The sequence below is a fragment of the Salvia splendens genome, chromosome 6 (assembly GCF_004379255.2).
Source record: "Salvia splendens isolate huo1 chromosome 6, SspV2, whole genome shotgun sequence".
Lineage (NCBI taxonomy): Eukaryota > Viridiplantae > Streptophyta > Magnoliopsida > Lamiales > Lamiaceae > Salvia > Salvia splendens.
This window is the reverse complement of record NC_056037.1, coordinates 31,015,317-31,035,866: the sequence shown is the minus strand read 5'-3', so window position 1 is coordinate 31,035,866 and position 20,550 is coordinate 31,015,317. Positions and strand designations below refer to the sequence as shown.

Here is a 20,550-nt window from a genome sequence, read left to right as displayed (position 1 = left end):
CATTCAAATTACCAGTGGACTTGAAAAGACTAATGTTTCCAATATCTTATATCTGTATGATTTTAATCATATTTTCTTTGTTTATTATATACTCCATGTGTCCATCCGTCTCATTATTATAAGCTACTCTAATCTTTTTTAGTATCTTACACCTAAATTGAGTCATTTTATTTTGGCAAAATATAACATGATTACTCTTTCTTACTTTATCATATCTATGCTCCTCTTATTTTATTTTCTTTCCACTTAAATCTTTAAATATTAGTAGTATTTCATTAAATTTTGTACCCTAAAGAATATTTCACTTATACTGAGATAGACGGGTATTTTACAGAGTACATTTGTTGTATATGAATTAAAACCGATGTACGCAGAGATTATTGATATTAAATTTATAGTTATACTCTCATATTCACGATTTATAGTCTCACTTTGACTTGACATGCAATTTTAAGAATTGTAAAGAAAAGTGATGGAAGAGTTAATGAAATTTAGGTCCTACTTTTATATACTCCATCCGTCCCATTAAAAATAGAGACTCTATCCATTATTCTCTACTAATATACTTAAATAACTTTTTCTTCTACCTCTCCGTATATTTTACTAATTATGCATTAAAACACATGTCATTCTAAATATTTTTATTATTATAATAAATTAGGACATTATTTCATGGACTACGAATAATTATTATACAACGAACTTTGTAGTTAAATGTATGTTACAAATTTGAGGAAATTGTCAACTTTTTATGAATGTGACCTTATAGTCAACACTAGGTAAAATGCGGTCCTTGTATTTTGATTTGACTCTTTATGTCAATATTATCGTTGAAAGAAAGAACGCTGTGATCATGTTTTGAGAGAGAGCTTGCTTGTTTAATCAAAATGCAATGGAAGATAGGATATCTGATTTTTAACGAAAACCAAAATAGAGATGGAATTCCAAACCAATTAACCATATAAACTCACAACTTCCAATTCAAAAATGTCGATTTGTCTTTTCTTTTTTCATTCTTTGAATTATTTGCTATTAAAATTTAGGATAAATAGCCACTTAAATCACCAAATTTGGTCAAAATATGGTCTATACCATAAAGCTTAAAACCCGCTAATTAAATCTCAATCCATCTTAAAATCTCAATCCAACTTTAAGATTAAGCTCTTTGTGATTACACTTTGAATTATACATCTTTTTTTTGTGATTTAAATCTCAATCCATATCAACAAATATATCACCTAAAATTTGACTCATGGGATAAACTAAAAAAACTGAAACTTTGTGATTTAATTAGCGGATTTCAAACTTTGTGGGATAGACCATATTTTGACCAAACTAAGTGATTTAATTTATATTGGCAAACATTTATATTACTAAGATAAAATTAGAAAATGAAAATGAAGGGCAAGGTGCAAAAACTAGTAGTCCATTAACTGCCTCAGTTAATAACAAATGCCTCCCAACCAACCAGACAAAACATAGTTCTAAGAAAACCACAACAAACAACACGAAAACAAACACAGAGAGGGAGAGGAGAGAAGGAAGCAATCCAACAAGACGAAGTTAAGTAGAAAAATGGGAGGTTGGGAGAGAAACAGACAGACAAGGAAGCTGTGATCATAAACGCATCTTGTTTCCTTTGATACACTGAAGCACACGCTTTCCATGTGGATGGCTATGCAAGTTGGGAGTATTCGCCTGAATCAGACTTACCATCGCACTCCGCAGACCTCCCTGCACCAACACCATCCATCTTAACTTGAAAACAATACAAAACAAAACGAAAACAAGAAGTGAGGTGGCGGAATTGTTATTGTACCTTTGATGCTGCAAAGGAAGTCTGAGCAACGTAGTTTCCGTAGGGATCTTGAAGAACTCTCAAGAAATGAGGGCTGTAGATGATTTCCTCTATGATTGACACCCTTTGGCTCTCTTGTATTATTTCTTTCTCCTTCAAGAACTTCTCCACCACATTCGACCCGTATTTGCTCATCGACAAAGGCACGAAGCTCCCACGCAGCTGGGTGATTATGTCCGCTGTCGCCTGCGGTATTTTCAGCCCCAGTATGTACTGAACCACATAGTTGCTGCATGGAAAATTAATTTGAATTTGAATTTGAATTTGAATTGTAGAGAGAGATATAGTAGAAGATAATGAGTGAGTGATGAACCAACCCATAGAGATGTTCAGAAAGCATGATGGCGTTGTTGTTGATTTCAGAAATGAGGCGGTCGCGTGTGTCGCCCGCAGAGTGCTCCACACAGAGTTGGAGAACGCAGCAACCGTTCTTGTCCGTGGCTATCTCCATACAGTGATCGGCTATCACGTTCAGTATATGCTGCACGAATGTGTTCAATTAATCATACAGTGTTTCTATGTATTCAATTCAACACCCATCCTATTTGCTTTAATGAATGTGTAATGTCTAGAATAAGTATGCGAGTGGAAACTCAACTTATTAGTATCACTTAGACTTGTCACATGAGTAAATAAGTTAGTCACATCTATAATATTAAAAGTACTAAAGACTTTTTTAAGTTGGAAGGAACCAAAATCGGATTTGTAAGTTTGTCAATAGAAATTTCTATAGAATTTCAGCAAGAAATATCTACTAGGTAGCACAAGTAAAACTAAAATATAGCAATTTGTTTGCAGTAAAACAATCAGATTTTTTTTTGAGAAAACTAGGGCACTTGTAAGTGAAAATATTTAGTGATGAACTAAGCAATTAGAAGTGAATAATGAACTAACTAAGCGGTACCTTTTTTTCTTCAAAAGTAAATAACTTCAAGCAATACTGAATGACATGATGGCCATTCGGATCTTTTGTAAGAGGAAGAGTTATACGCTTCAGAACAGAAATAACGAAACGCCTTTGGTCCGCCGTCGTCAAATACTCCAACAATTTCTGCACAGATCTGCTTCTGTGCATGTAAAAATTCATTCATCATTCAACAACAAACCCCAACATTCAACAACAAAAATACTCCAACAATTTCTGCACAGATCTAACATGCATGTAAAAATTCATTCATCATTCAACAACCAGCCCCATCATTCAACAACAAACCCTAATTAACTACACTCATAAACAGAACAAACCCTAATTAATTACACTCATAGAGAAGTAGAAGTAGAAATAGGTACTATACCCGTGCGTGTTAACGCAGATATTCATGAATCTGTATTCGTCGCTAACGACATTCATGAGCAGCTGCGTCATCTGGTCATGATTGCAGATGGCGAGAAACTTCTGAACAAGATAATTCCCAAACTGATCGACCATCAACTCACAAATATGATCCTTGAGCTCCATGAAAATCATCTCAATATCCTCCACCTTCCCCTCCTCGAACTTACTCTGTAGGAATCTGCACCCCTGCTGGTCCCTAGCCACCGCGAATACCTTCCCCCTCAAATCCTCCAGCGACGTCAGGCTCGCCCTCTGCCGCGGCCGCCACGTCCTCCCGTAGTACCTCTCCACCTCCATCGAATTCGCCCCTTGATGATGATTATAACCCATGTTAATATTAATGTTATGATGATCATAAGCCGAGTTGTTGCTCATCCAGAAGTCCTCAAAATCGGAGTTGATTTGGAACCCTCTCGCTGCCGATTGGACCCTCATCTGCCTCATCTCATAGATGCCGTTTCTCTCCGCGTAGCTACGGCGGCTGTCATTGTAATTAGGCTGCGGCGACAGGAAGGCCGGGGACTGGGCGAGGGAGAGCCTGGCGATTTGGGATTCGACTAGAGCTAAATCGGAGTTGAGGAAAGGGGAAGAATTGTGGTTGCCGAGGGTCAAGAGAGTGGAATTGGAATGGCTACCGGAGTCGGATTGAAGATAGGGGTTGCCGAAAAAGGCATCCAGCGGCGGCATAAGGTTTCCGGGCATGGTGAATTCATGACTGGGAAACAAATCAGCATCATCATGGAAGCGTTCCATGGTAACCGATGGAGCAGCAAAGGCAATTTCTTGATTAAGAGTTAATGGTGAAATTTTAAGTATAGAGGAAGGCGGCTATATATATGGGAAGCCGTATCGGAGAAGATTTTATTCTACCACTAAATAAGGAACCGATCGTTAGGGTTTTACCTAAGATTTTAATCGTCTGCATGCATACACACACCGCATTATATGTGTATATATATATATATATTCTACTAATATTTAATTTAATTTCTCTCCTAATTATCTCCTATCTTTATGAAATCTTTTCAACAAATACATCAAAATTTTCCAAATGCGTCGTTCCTGACTGTGAACACCTCATGTATCTTTTTTTCCAACACAAGAGTTTTGTGCTATTGCTTAAATTATTATTTACGTAAATATAGAGTTAAATTAAGCTCCCATTCAAACAAGATTCAAAACTAGACAATTTCTTTGTTATATATTGGGTGAGTTTATAAATTTAAATTTTGGATTTTATTCCTTTTTCAGCGCTGATAAAATGCAAACTTAAATATTGTACACTCTAAATTTTCTAACAAAGTGTCAATACAATATCAACACAGTGTAAAATTTCAAGATTTTGATGTCAACATCAATACAATCAATTGACACTGTATTGATATTTTCTGTTACTATTATTTTATAATATGTTGACATTTTTAATAGTCCAGATTATAGTTTGGAGTTTGTATAATATTTAGAGTTTGCATTTGATTATATTAGACTAATGTATTTATCCGCATCTATCTATCTTTACATGAATATACATCTATACGCAGAAAACACAACATTCGTTATAGTTTTTTATGATTAAAAATGTGGAAGGGTTACATATGAATAACAATTTTAGACTAAGGTATCTATTACGTTTATCTATCTTTACATGAATATACATCTATCCATCTTACAAATGCACAATAAACTCATACATGAATTCTACATCAATATATCTTTTCGTGAATGCCAAATGCACAATAAACTCTCTGACCCTCTAAATATATCAGTATGAATAGTTAGTATCCATTCTAAAAGTTATTTATGTTGTAATATATATGGAGTGTTATATTGCTAACTCATCTCTAAATTGCAAACTATAATTAAATGTTAGTTGGATTAATAAATCAAGGTATAAGATTATTTAGTAGTATCAAATATCAATTAAGGGTATTAATGTCAATTGATAAGAGCATTCACATCGGAGAGCAGGCTCCGTCCGTCCGTGTCGCTGGCAAGGACACGCTTGTCCGCCGCTGCGCTCTTGCCACTGGCATGGACGTGCTCTTAGCTAAGAGCACGTCCGTGCCAACGAGCAGGGCGACATGACACGTTTCTATTGACCATTGGCATTTTCTTTTTCTTTTTTTTTTAAAAAAATCGGATTCCAAAAAATGTACAGATTTTATTACCATTTTTTGAAAAAAATTTTGATTTTTTTTTAAAAAAATTAATCCCAAAATCATATATAAATACACACATTCATCATCCATTTGGGCGACATTCGGCCACGAGTAGTGGGTTTTTAAATTTTATGAATTTAATTATGTAATTTTTAATTTTTAGGATTTAAATTATGTAATTTTTAATTTTTAAGACTTTAATTATGTACTTTTTATTTTCTAGGATTTTAATTATGTAATTTTTAATTTTTTTATAATTTGTAATATTATTTCAGTTATTTTTAATGAATTTTAATTTTGTGAAAATGTTTTTTATTTAATTTGAATAATGAAATGATGGGGCCCTTGTGCTCGTCCTTGCGGAAGAGCACGGATGTGGGTGTTGTGCTCTTGCCTAAGAGCAGGGAGTAAAAGTGGGGCCGGGCCCACGTCCATGCTCGTTGGCAAGAGCACGGATGTGGATGCTCTAAAAAGGTAGTTATACCTAACTTTCAAAACTTTAAATGATTATAGCTATCTCATTTTAAATTATTTTTTTACACAACATATATCAAATTAAAGATAATTTTATAAATATTTTAACGAGATCTCACTTGCATATGTTCCGATATCGAAATTTAAAAAAAACTTTAATTTTCGTATTGTTCAAGTACACTTGAATGTCATCATAACTATCATAATATGTCAATATATAATGCATATATAATGTCAATATTAAATTATGTTACACATTTAAGGAATCATAGTGATATATTTAGTACACTACATTGACAATGTGATTCAAAACTCTAATTTTGGTATTTTCTTATCTTTTTAAATTTAAATAATAATAAAATGAAATTACACATGTTATTTTCTTATCTTTTTAAATTTAAATAATAATAAAATAAAATTACACATGACAATTTATAGACCACTAGATTTCTAAAAATCTTATGCTCTTAAATTAGTTGTAGTTAGCAATTAAAGATAGAGTTAGCAATTGATCACACCCCTAAGATAGTATAAGTTGCGGGAGTATATTTGTTTGGAGGAAATATTTAAGAGGACAATTGAGAAAATATATAGGAAATGCTTAAAAAGATGTGGAACTAAGAACTCTCTATCCTCAAACAAAAATGGTGCATTATTCTAAATATCTAGATTTATTTTTTTCTAATAAAAATCTAGATATTTTTAGATAATACCTATATTCTAAAGAATTCTATCCGTTGATGAAAAGAGATAGTGAAATGTGGGCTTACTTTTATATATTAGTTTTATAATAAAATGAGACTGAAAAAAGGTTAATGGAATGTGGAGCCTATTACCATATATGGAATATTCCAACTTGGGCCTCCTAAAGTAAAACACGCAAAAATGGTTAATCGGGACTCTTGAAGTGGGACAGAGGGAGTATCTATTATTTTCATTACAAAATCGAGTTTATTTACTATTCCAACAATTTCATACGTTTTAGGTTAAAAGAAAAGTTTTTTGGCCGGAGGTGCATAAATATTAAAATTCATCTAATTTTTTTTATTAGCAAATGACTTCAAATTGACACTAATACCTAAAATTATCAATAAAATAAATTTGTTAGTGTCAAAATAATACTGTTTGTGTGAAAATTCCATACCATAATGCAGCAATCAAACTTGCTGCATAATGTGTTTTTGAATTTTATACTATTTCTGAGGCAGCCTATGAACACATTAGCCTATCTGACATGATGTGAGAGCTAAAGGTATCTCAAATCACCACATGCTCCGATCTCCAGACAATTCGAACCCTAAAAACCCTAAACCCTAAAGCTTCACCAAATACTAGGAAAAAGGGCAAAGACTAGGAACCAACTAGTCTCATTTCTTTCAATAATGATTCCAACACTTTACAAACACTTTCAAACTCACGACACGAAGCAGATCCAGCGACAAACTCGTGCACAATGCCACCAATCTTGATCCAACTACACCCCGGCTGCTTGGCTACCCCCTTCTCCCTCATAACCCCTCTAGTTTTCATGACACGACGCCATTGACAATCTGAGGCAAACGAGTTGGACAGCATAATGTAACCAGCAGAATTCATGGGATCGACCTTGACAAGATCGGTGGAGAGAGCCTGAACCAGCTCCAACCTATTGTGGAGCACACAGCCAGCAAGCAGTGCGCCCCACACAAAGTTGTTAGGTTCGAAAGGCATGGAGGCGACCACACCAAGTGCTTCATCGATGAGACCAGACCGGGCCAAGAGATCCACACAACAAGCATAGTGCTCCAATTTAGGGACAACTGAATTGCTCCGGAGCATCCCTTCAAAAATTTCACGCCCTTTATCTAACAGACCAGAGTGGCTACACGCACACAACACTCCAAGTAGAGTTCCAGAATCAGGATGCAGAGAAAGCTCTTGCATCTCAGAGTAAAGCCTTAGAGCTTCATTACCCTTGCCATTGACAGCAAGGCCAATGATCATGGCGTTGAACGAGACCACGTCCTTCTTGCTCATCTGCTCAAACACCCCCCTAGCCCCGTCCAAATCCCCACATTTTGAATACATATCAATCAATGCAGTAGCAAGATTGACATTTGATGATAGCACACCCTTCTGCCCTCCACTCCTCAAGTACTCATGAACCCACGAGCCAAGATCCAAATCACCGACCTCAGCACACGCAGACAGCACATTAACCATGGTTACATGGTTTGGACGACGGTTATAGTCCTCCATCATTGATTTGAAAACATCCAAAGCCTCCAATGCACAACCATTTTGAACATAAGCACCTACGATAGAATTCCAGCAAAGAACACTCTTTTTTCCATCATCAGATATCTCATCAAACGAATTTCTACTATTTTCCACATCTCCGCATTTACCATACAAATAAACGAGCGCAGTATTCACATAATCGCACGCTAAATCACTGCAAGCTGCACTCTTTACTAACTGTGTCAATGAATTCACCCATTTCTCAACTTGATGAGCAGTCAAGCTAGAACACGCAGATAATACACTAACCATAGTATCACTTTCAGGGCACAAATTCTCCTTGAGCATAATCACAAAAAGCTCCAAGGCATCACCAGCCAACCCAATCTTAGCATACCCAGAAATCAAAGAAGTCCAACAAGAAACCAAATTTCTGTCAGGCATTTCATCGAACAGTTTGCGAGCAGAGCTCAAATCCTTCACCGCCTTGGCATAAACCATCAGCAGTCCATTGCAGATTAAAGGGTCACAGACGACGCCATATTTGAAGACATCAGCATGAACTAGCTTAACAGTATCCCCACCGATAGCGCCTCTAGAGCACGCCTTGAATAGAAATGAAAATGTCAAATCATTGGGCGGAATTTCAGCTGTTTATAAATAACAAAAGCGTTGGAGGAAAAACCCTCCTCGGCTAGCACTCTGATGATAGCGTTGAAAGGGAAGATATTAGGGTTCCGCAGATGATGGAAGACTTTGAGGGCGGAATCGGAGGGGTAGCGGCCGATGAGACGAGTGGCGATGAGGTCGTTCTGGTGTGCGTGGAGGAGGAAGACGCGAGCGTGAACTTGGAGAAGGTGAGCGCGTGGGACGGGGCCGTGCAGCAGGCGGGAGAGGTCGCTTGTGGGGTTATTTGAAGATGCGGAGTGACTGAGTCGAGGATGATGGATCAGAATCAAGCGTGCAGTGCAGAGTGAACGACGGCGCGTGAGGCAAAGCATGATCGGGGCTAGTATGGGATAATATCTTTCATTATTGATTTAAAAGAGAGAATAAATAGAGAGGTAAAGAGAAATAACTATCATATTTATTTTTTTTCATAAAATTTTATACTTCAATTGGAAAGGATATTTAAAGAGGTATTATACCTTCTTTCATTTTGAGAAAAGGTAAAATGTTAGTTATTTTTGTTTGGCTTTTTAGTTTATCTTCTTTCCTTGGAGTTTATTACTTTTTAAGAAGGTATAATATCAGATAAATGAGAAATATACCTTTTCAATATACTTTTTTCCCTTAGAAATGCTCTAACAATAGAGTACTAATATATTCGAAAAACTTCAATTAATTTGCTCATAAAAACTTAATTATGGTATAAGAGCATCCGCAATGGGCGGACGATGGCACGCATCGCCGCGCCATCCATCGTCCGCACCCATTGCAGGTGCTCCGCAATGGGCGGACGATGGCACGCATCGCCGCGCCATCTATCGTCCGCACCCATTGCAGGTGCGTGCCATAGGCCGCGGACGATCGTCGCGGCCTATACTTCGGGGGCGGAGGATAGGGCGGACGATGCCCATCGTCCGCGCCATTGCGGCCTACGCGGAAGATGGGCGCGCCCGATGGCACACATTTTACTTAAAAAATGCGTTTGCCGGAATTCGAACCTGGGTCTATTGCTTGGAAGGCAATAATCCTAACCATTGGACTACAAGCACTAGTTGAGATATCTTGAAAACTAAATTATTTTATACATTTATTAAGATGATAATGTGACAAAAAATGATAATTTATGATTAAAAAGTAGAATTCGGTGAAACGATAATTTGCTTCTTTGAGTTATTAAGATGATTATGTTGTGTGATTGAAATGAAGGTTTTTTTATAAATGTATTAATTTTTATAAATGTATTAATTTTTATAAATATATTAATTTTTAATTCGTATTGTAGTGTATTAATTTTTATAAATGAAATGAAGTTTTTCCCAATTTTTTGTTATTTAAATATTCAAATAAAATAAAATGCATAGGGCGAAACATAGGGCGGGCCTTAGGGCGCCCCACTGCAGGTGAAGGGGAAGGAGGATAAAACCGATGACGTGGCGCGCCATAGGGCAAGCCTTAGGGCGCACCTTAGGGCGCCCCATTGGTGATGCTCTAAGCCTAGAAAGTTCAAGCTTAATAAAAAGAGCCAATTACTTCCAAAACTAAAATTTGATTAAATTATGATTTGTTTTGCCATTTTGAAAATTAATAAAGAGATATTATATGTCACACGTTCAGAAAAACATAGATGTTGGGTATCAGGGTATGTCACAAGTTTTTTTAACACAAAAATTGTTAAAGTAGGAAAAAGAAAATAAATAAGGTAATTGAAGCAATGTATACAATATATCTACAAGACTACAACATTGTATTCATTATAAAAATGCAATTACAATATCGTCGAATATTCCATCTAGCCTTGCTGTATAATATTTTTTTGTAAAGATCTGTCGCATTAGGATTGATGGACTCATATAACCTAGTTATGATATAAGATATCGCTTTTTTTTTCCAAAACTATCTCTCAATATACTCCAGTATATATAAATCGGCTAAATAATAGTAAATCATTTAAAAATAAAAATCAAGAACGATTTTCAACGCTTAGATGATACGGTAAAGATCTAGGAGTGATGGACTGATTCATTATTTTATTGAATGAATTCGTGATTTTGGTGTTGAAGAAATATGTACAAATTTTAAATTCCCATGTATGATAAGCAAATTCATAGTTCCATATTTACACTTACCATAAGCGGATTCATAGAGATTTTATGCTACTGGTTCGGAAGGTCTGCATTATAAGCGCATCATAGTTTCATTAGTTACAAAATCGACACTTTTTTAACTTGCGAAAATTAAGGGTTGGAGATTCTACAGCTAGAAGTTGCAAATAGGTCAGATTTATAAGTAAACAAAACCCCAACTTTGATATTATTATCAGTCTTTTACACTTGAGAATTGAGATGTTGAATCCACCCAAGGTTTAGATACAGAAGAAGATGATTTACATAATGACATATACAGAGACATGTGAGGAAAATGTTAAAGACAATTGCTGATATCTTTTTTTGACCGACAAGGGTTTCCACCGGAGATCACTTGCTGATTTGTAGGCATCTCGAAAGATGGGACGGCTAAAAACTGTTGACATCTTGGCCACTGGAAGTGTCGGTTGGTAATGAAAGGAGCTCCATAAGTTGGAGTCGGTATTCTAAGCCCCTCAAGTAATGTCCCAGCAGCATGCACCTAAACACACGCATCACATTCCTATTGTTATTTCCCACAAACAAACACCATCTCTTGTTCAGGTCTATCATATTTCCAATTACTAAGATTCATAACTTTTGATTTGAGAAACGGTTAGGAGTGAAATCATGGCTGAAAAGCTCTCCCAATCTTCTACTTGAAATAGTACGCGGGCTGTATATTGCAAAGAACCCAACCCATTCATGTAAATAAATGATAACAAACTAAGTGCAACCTATACATCCTGAATGCATTGTATCTTTTAGTTCAGGCGATGTTGGTTCTGATAACTCTGCTACCTGTTCATTACCAAGATGGGGCGAGCACATGTAACATCAAGAGAAGAAAAGGAAAAAGAATGATGAATGAGTCGAAGGAAAGCAACCATGATCCTACTTTATGAAGCCTGTCTTTCTTCTATTTAAAAAGTGGGGGATATATAGCTTTTTGACAATGTTATGTAAGCAAACAAGAAATTTACATTAGAAGATCTCTAAAATGTACTTATCTCTCCCAAGATTATTTGTCTCTCTAAAAAGACACTAATGATCAAGTTGGAAGGCATAAATACATTTGATTTTGATACATAAAAGAAAATACATGCATTGGAAGCATAAATGAACTCCTAGCCAACAAAAAAAGGTTGAAAAGTGATAGAAACTATAAAGCCTTCAATGAGGTGGAATTAGTTGCTGGCTGGAGATATTAAAGCTGTGACAACCATTGATATGCAACATATGACTAAATAGAAAGCTAATTTAATTCACTATCCTTCCAAAGTAATCAAAGCACAACATGTACTAGGTCATACTAGTTAACAGTTGTTAGTGAGTATATGGAATAATGGAAGCCTCACCTTCTCAGGCTGCAATGATCTTAAATAATCCAACAAATCATTTTTTTTCTTCCCCAACAAACTGCTGCATCTGAAGAGCTGCACTTTTCCTCTTGACTTCATGGAGCTCCTGAGAATGGTGAAATATTAAATAAAATTTCAGAAAACAAGAATAGGCCTCAAAATCTTCAATCAACAAAAATCCATCAAAACACATAAAGCAAACCAAAACTATCAATTTTATAACCCACAAACATAATGGAAACAATGATAAGACTAAAATAATTCAAATACATATGTCATTGTATCTTAATGAATAATGCAGGAGATAACTTTCGAATACCAGAAGCAAGGACAACATGATTCGATATATCTACCAAGTTATCACATAAACAATAGACAAAGATATGTATATATTTCTCCCTCCGTCCACAAAAAAATAGACTAGTTTTACTATTTTGGAGTGTCCACCAAAATTAGACTAAGCCTAGAAATAGAAAGTTTTCAACCATAACTAACTACACATCATTCTAAATGTGGACCTCACAATCCACTAACACCCATTCCGCTACCTTTTCCCTCCCTCTCTCTTACTTTTTCCTATCTCTCTCTTACTTTACCAATTATACATTAAAACCCATGTCATTCATAACCTTGCCTATTTTTTGTGGACGGAGGGAGTATTATATTAGTAATTAGATCCTAGTATACCACAATGTATTCATGTCAGAGGCTGGACGTGGCATGGTATTCTACCTCTAATTCTTTACTCAAAGAAGGAAAAAAGAGGCGAAATGAATAATTACAACCTGAAATATTCGATGTTCCTGTCATGGACATTCAAAGGGTTTAATATGAACAAAACAAAAGGTTCAATGGTAGAGCAAAGACGGTTGAGATGATAAAACCAACGAAAGGACAGAAGAAGAAAAAAAATAAAAAAAATGTCGCAACCTATTTACTAAACTCCAAATGATGTTTATAAATGATGAAATGTAGGAAACAATAGCTATAGATGAGAAAGTGAAGTAACTAAATCTAAAGCCTAAACCCTAAAGATAGACCCATATACTTATGGGCTTGACGCAACAATAATAGTATAAACTAACAACTTAACATTTGAAAATAAACATAATAATTAGAGACCCAAGTAATAAAATACGACTCAACAATAAATGAAGAGATACCTAATTAATGAAACTAACAATTACTAGAGTGCAGCAATCAATTGCCTTGCCATCTAAACAGTATAATAAGGTCTGAAATTGTTCCAACTGACATATCTCAACTGTCAGTAAGCTCCCAAATTTTGTCATCAAGTGGGAAAAGTGTTGCACCCACAAGTCAACACTAGCAAGGTGCAAAGCAATTACAACCACATCCTACAGAAAGCGAAACTTGGCAGTTGGCATCAAAACTCTGTTGGGCAGAGCCACATTGTGCAGTAGGGTCCGATTGGATACACACGCACAGGAGCAGAGGGGCAGCGGACCAGGTGAGATTGAGCACATGAGGTCGTGACTCGTGACGGGGAGCACGGGTCGGGGTATGAGTGGTCCGTGAAACTAGGGTTTCTTCTGCAGTGCGCAGTGGTGGAGCATGTTATGGCATGGCAGCAATACAGGAACTGGGGGCAAAATAGCAGTGTTGGGGGAAATCAAGGTTGTGCGTGAAACTAGGGTTTCATGTGATGGCAGTGATTTCACCAAAAATGATTCAGGAGTCATTTCACCAAAACCCGGTATGTTACATGTCCACTCTTCAAATGCATCAGATGGTGACAATCTCTCTTGGGTGTTTTTTCCACACTTTCCCTCTTCGTTCAGTGCCTCCTCAGCTTCATGTTGCAAATCTTCATTTTTCAAGTTATAGGTATTTCCTTCATATATCTCAAGATTCCTCTCAAGGCTGAGCCTATATTCAGCATTTCGAAGAGTGTACCTGCATGAAACAAGAGATAAATAGGTAACAACTAGAAGCATCACCTATTTATACAGGCAACGGCAGCTACCTTAGCAAGAGAAATTTCAGCAATCAATCTATACATTCTCTTAAAATGAAACATAAGCCAGTCCATAAATGATGTTTTAGATACTATAGATAAAGCCATTTTTTTAATTAAAAAAATATGTTCTGTAAACATAATTTATTCAATTTGAGTGTTTACTGTTTAGTTACTCAAACATATAGCTTGCCTGCTTCATGTTTTTATTAAAATATGCCACAAAGTTAAGGACTAAGCAGTTTCATAAATTGCATGAATAATGTACTCGATATGAATAATGCAAATTTGGAGTCACAGAAACTATATGGATAAAGCACTATACCTTGGCATAACACAAAGAGAGTGTCAAGAAACAGGATACTAGGTTCATTATTCCTCATTGTATCATCAGTGTTAAGTAGGCAAACTGCATTTTGAAGCATTTTTACCGCATTCCACATGTATAAGGTGTTCAATTTTGTAGACAATAAGCTGATCAATATAACATCAACAAGAGTAAGCATACCTTGTCATCATTGAAGATATCAACAGCTTGGAAAGAGATTCCCACAAAGCATCAATCATCACTTGAAATTGTTCTGATGGCAGTAAACCCAGCATGCCCGATATCGTTCTCTTCATAGCATCTATAGTGGTATTTGAAACATCCTTCTGAATAAGGCTCACGTCAAAGGGCAGCAAATACTAATGGGATGCTTTATTTCAGTTTAGGTTGACCAAATATGTGAATTTCTATTTTCAGACTTTTAAGCATGCGCATAATGAATTGCTAAAAGGAGAACACTGGTTGATGCTAGAGGCAGGTTATTTGGTTATTGTTTTAGTTGATTCTCTGTGGGTCAAAAAATAACTCACTATTACAATCTAGCTGGATGAGGCTATATGTCATCTGATTGGGTTGATAAAACCCCTACGAAACACATAATGTTCTTCCATTCCCCTGATATGGAAGAACTGTTTGCTATTGCCTATATGTGTATATCCTCTTTTCCCCTTACAATTCTTTTCCTAAATCTCTTCTTTTTCTGATGCGCTTCGTTAATAGATACTTCCTCTGTCCCATTAAAAATGAAACATTTTCCTTTTTGAATTGTCCCATTAAAATTGAAACGTTTCCTTAGCGGATGAAAATTTTTGTCCTGCTCTTGCGTGGAATTTTGTAGTGATAAAGTAGTTTGTTTTTCATCATGAAAAATAGATGGAATAAAGAGACCTTGCTTGCGAATTTGACTCACTAAAACACATGATATACATATGATGCAATGACACTTTTGTATGTCGAAATATCTTGAATGTGAATGCTGAGTGCTGTTTTACATTAGTACCAAGTCAAAATCATTACGGGTTAACTGGTAAGTTGAAGTTGATTGTGGATAATTTTTGCAGGGAAGTAGATTTCTCATATCAGCCAGAGAAATTTCTTGGTGTTACGTGATCTTAATCAGCTTCATATTAACTAAACAATTTTTTCTTTAAAATGGATTTTTGTTTAATGATTCTCATTTTGAATTGTATGGTATTCCAATTTTATTAAATCTCTGACATTCTTTCTCTATTTCCTTGCTACCTGCTGTGGCAAATGATGATTTGATTCTCAAAGGAAACATATGGTAATTCTAGGGTTGGAACGGTACGGTATACCGTGCCGAAATTGTCATACCGCATACCGTACCGAAAAGTGAGGTATGACCAAAAATCTTACCTTTACCGTACCGCTTTTTTCGGTATACCGCATACCCGCTATACCGAAAAGTCGGCATAACCAAAATTTAGATATCGTTACCTTACCGACATTTCGGTATACCGTACCGTGATTTCGGTATACCGCAATATGCGGTATGCCGAAATCACGGTACGGTATACCGAATACCGCATGTCAAAACCTAATATTCATGTATTAAATAGCAAAAATATCATTTTAAACATCTAGGAAATATTCAAAGTGATAAAAATCTATCACAAAGCAAACATAGTTCATGACATTCAAAATCCATTCAACTTCAAAAAAGATGTCACTAATCCAAAGAACCGACACGGGGAGGAGCAGGGCAGAGCCGACGGGGAGCGAGCTGAGATGACATCAATCATCATCAACACCTGAGATGACAAAGAAGGGGAAACATTAGCCGTGGTATTGGTTAGATACTGAACATATGTAATTCTGAATAGTTCTTCTACCGAATATAAAAGCCCTATTTATAACAACTAATAAATATAATAATCTAAAACATAACAGTAAAAGACTACTAACAAACTATAATATCTAAACAATTAACAAATACTACTACCTAACAAAAAAACTTGAAAGACATCTGTTTGATTAGATATTGAATATACTCTGTCATAATTGTTTTAGTTGTATAATTACTTATTACGTGCATGTGCTATATTTTTCCAGTTACATCTAAAATTAATTTGAATATCTGTTCCTAGACAGCAATAAAACCATACTAGTTCTCCAAGTATAGTACCACTATTTCAATCAGAAATTGGTAGTAGTACATACACAAATTACAACTATATGATTCAAAGCTCACAAATTGATAAACAATTACATGCAAAGCAAATTTTATAACAGATTAATATACACCAATGAAGAAATAAAAGTTTTGCCATGACATACCTTGGCAAACCATAAGTGTAAATGATTAGCTCAAGTAGAAGGTATTGCTTTAAAAGCATCTTGGCTCATGTTTGGATCTACAAAAGAATCACAAAAGAATAATTAACATCTATAAGGATATAAATATAATAATTTATACTAAAGAGTAAAGCAACATACTCTTTTCAATTTGTTCAATTTCTCTATAAAATTCAAGGTCATCATCAGTAGGATCCTTATATAAGCCGAAATTTTCAGCTCTAAGCCAATCATTAGTGCACACCAATGCCTCCACCATTTTTGGACTCAAACACGTTCTAAAAGGATCCACAACCCTTTTACCTAAGCTAAAAGCCGACTAACTTGCGACCGTTGAGCTTGGAATTGCAAAGATATCCTTCGCAATTAGTGAAAGGATTGGATACCTAGATGCATTTAATTTCCACCATTCCAAAAGATCAAAATTAGGATTAGACCTCTTCTCCATCTCACCAGCTAGGTACTTATCCACTTCATTTGATATTTGATTCAGTTGGTCTTGTTCAATTTCCTACTGCACCCCATCGTACAATTCATCAAAAGATGCAAATCACCTTTGTTACTGCTGTCTCCAACATCCTCACATTCTAGAAGTGGCCTCTGATTCAACACGGTATCATTTACTCCCTTGTACTCTGCCCACAAACTTACCAAGTCATCTTTAAATCGATCACACAAGTGTTGAACCTGTTGAACTTGATCAACATTTGTTAAGCTCCCGACTTTCAGTTTTTTTTACACTAACTTTAAGCATTTGCAGTTTGTTCCTCGGATCCAAGACATTAGCAATAAAAATCAGTGGATTCACTGTACTCCAATCCCCCAATTTTTGTCAAATTTCAGTTTCATTGCTTTTGCAACCTTTGAGAGAGTCAAATCCGAATCAGTACACTTTTTCTCAATCTCAATTTGTAAAGCAAACATCGAAAGTGAAATCAAATGGGACGTAGGTGTTTTTGAAGCACTTAACTGTAAAATCAGATCATAGAAATTTTTGAGAAAGTGTACAAAAGCTTTTGCATTATCCCAATCTTCTGAACTTGGAAGCATCATCGCCCTACCCTTTTCATCATTCTCACGAAAGTATTTTATATTCTTCAGCCATTCTCTCAAACACAATTCTATACTTTAATGCAATATCAAGCATTTTATAGGTAGAATTCCACCTAGTTTTCACATCCATGGGAACGGTTGATGTACTAGAAAACTTAGTATAGCAAACTCCCTAAATTTGTTCAATCTTCCAGGTGAAGAATGAAGAAACAAAACTGCATTCCTTATAGGCTTAATTGAAGATTTCAGCTCTTTCAAACCATCTTTAACAATCAAGTTAAGTATATGGCAAGCACATCTTAAATGCAAATACTTCCCATCGAACATCAAAGTTTTATCAATTCTCCTTTTCAAGTATTCAATCACAGTATCATTAGAAGATGCATTATCAACTACGATTGAAAACAATTTTTGTATTCCCCATTCCCTCAAACAAATCTCAATCAACTTTCCAATTTCTTCCCCTACATGGCTTGTGATTTTAGTGAAGTTGATTATTCTCTTATGCAACTTCCAATCATTATCCAATGTGCCGTGACAACCATATAATTTATATTCTGCACAAATATCCACGTGTCAGTAGTAATACTGACTCTTTGTCCATTAAGAACATTTTGAATTTTTTTCTTCTCATCTAAAAACATCGTATAAACCATACTTGCCACTTTCTTTTGATTGGGCATTTGAAATCTCGGTTCAAGCTCATTCACAAGAGCAACAAATCCAGGCTTCTCAACAGCTCGAAAACACACTTCATCTTTGATCACATATTGAGTCATCTTCAGTTCACACATTTTCTGACTAAAAGAGTGAGGAACGATGCGACTTCCTTGTTGCATTGTGTCTTTCGTCAACACCGTTTGACCTTTCTCACTACTCACATCAAACAATGGACTTAACTTGCACATGTTGACTAAATGATTTTTCAAGCCACTAGTACTCCCACGAATAGCTGGTATTTCAGTTTTGCAGTAATTACATACCCCTATTTGTATCTTGCCGCTACTCGTATCCTTTGTCTCTTTTTTGCAATGCTCCCAATATGGACTTCTGCTTCTTTTTGTAGGAGGTAGAGGAGGTTTGTCTGCTGCACCTTCTACTTCTATTGGTCGTTTTCGACTAGAACCATCATCATTTGTTGAAGTATTTGGTGATTCTGAAATAGGCAGACTCGGGTCACTGAGAGTATGAGAATCTTCGGATTCCATCCTGAAAAGACAAAATATTTTAATTAATCATAGTTCTTCTCAAAGGCATAGAGAAGGCTATTGTGTTAAATTAAGAATAAGTGTACATTTTGCTTTGTTCTTCCGAAAGGCACATAGAAGGCTGTTGTGTTAAATTAAGAAATCAATGACAAGTATGCAAGTCAAGTTTACAACAATTTTAAATCGCCATTCGAAAATGCAAATGCGCTCAATAAAAATCATTACTTCTCCAAGCAAGAAGCAGATGATCATGAATTACCTAAATTGCATCTGCATACATACGCTACCTCATCTGCATTCTGCATACATACGCTACCTTGTCTGCATACATACGCTATCTCTATTAATTACGGTCATCATCTAAGGCATCTCAGCAAGGTAAAGCAGGATTCCTACCTTATTAGGTCATGGAGGAAATCTACGCTCTCATTAAAACAACAAACTACAGAAAAATCAAGTAACTAGAAAAAAAAATCAATGAATGAGGTAGCTGACGGTATCGGCGGACGGCGGTGGTGGAGTGGCTGTCGACTGCGTCTGCTGAGCCTCTGTGTGTGTCGTGGGTGCGGCCGTGCGGGGGTGCGGCGGAGATAATGTTCTAGGGTTGCAAGAATTCCTCCCTTTAGGTTTCAATTATGTTTAATAAAATCATATAATAATATATTTTATAAATAATAAATATGTTAAATATGGTATATCTGCGGTATATACTGCCAATTACGGTATATACCGTATTTGCGGTATACCGTGTTATACCAGTATATACTGTAAATTTACGGTATATACCGCAAATATGCGGTATGATGCGGTATAACGCGGGATACCGCGGTATATACAAAATGCATACCTTTACCGTACCTAAAACTGTCGGTACGGTATGATACCGTACCGAAAAGTACGGTATACCAAAAATTCGGTATTTTCGGTATTTTTTCGGTACGGTAAGTGCGATATTTGGGTATATTTTCCCAGCCCTAGGTAATTCTTCTTCTGATTAAAGTGACGAGGATTTCGATGATGCTACCTTCACTAGGAAGATGACGAAAAGTGATCATGATGAAGTGAAGTTTTCTGTTGAAACTGTTGTTACAGCGAGTAACACACACAGAGGATGAAAACCAAATAGTGAAGAAGCGTAATTCTAAAGGGACCCGGAGAAATAATTCTGATGGTTGTGCTAGTGCGAGTGCTAAAAAACCAACTCCTAAACGGCTAGGAGAAGCTGCAACACAGGTGGTTATTTAATACACTAATGCTTCTCTAGGAATTACTAATGTCACAGCCCACCTAATTTGTTCTATATATGGAGCATTTTCCCTCTCTACCCCTAGGGTAGGTAAAATGTAATCAACTACCCATCTGCATATGGTGAATTGTTCCAGCCATGGATGAACCTAGAGGGAGGGCCAACTGCCAAGGCGGAAGTGTGGACTCACTTAACTTTGACCAAGTATAGGGGTTTTTTAG

General features: G+C 36.0%; 1 protein-coding gene and 1 pseudogene across 2 annotated transcripts; both read right to left on the bottom strand.

Moving 5' to 3' along the window:
* Window positions 1–1,430: 1,430 nt before the first annotated feature.
* LOC121807438 (pumilio homolog 12-like) lies at window positions 1,431–3,970 on the bottom strand. Of its 2 annotated transcripts, none has more exons than XM_042207673.1 (5): window positions 3,154–3,970; window positions 2,763–2,925; window positions 2,176–2,339; window positions 1,820–2,087; window positions 1,431–1,734 (listed from the first exon to the last, which is right to left on the bottom strand). In XM_042207673.1, exons 1-5 carry the CDS (start codon window positions 3,945–3,947, stop codon window positions 1,618–1,620), a joined length of 1,506 nt encoding a protein of 501 aa, XP_042063607.1. In that variant the 5' UTR covers window positions 3,948–3,970; the 3' UTR covers window positions 1,431–1,617. The 2 variants fall into 2 exon arrangements, with proteins under 2 accessions (XP_042063607.1, XP_042063608.1); XM_042207674.1 differs by having other exon boundaries at window positions 2,763–2,919.
* A 2,986-nt stretch (window positions 3,971–6,956) lies between these two features.
* LOC121809101 lies at window positions 6,957–9,048 on the bottom strand (annotated as a pseudogene).
* Between the last annotated feature and the right edge of the window lie 11,502 nt (window positions 9,049–20,550).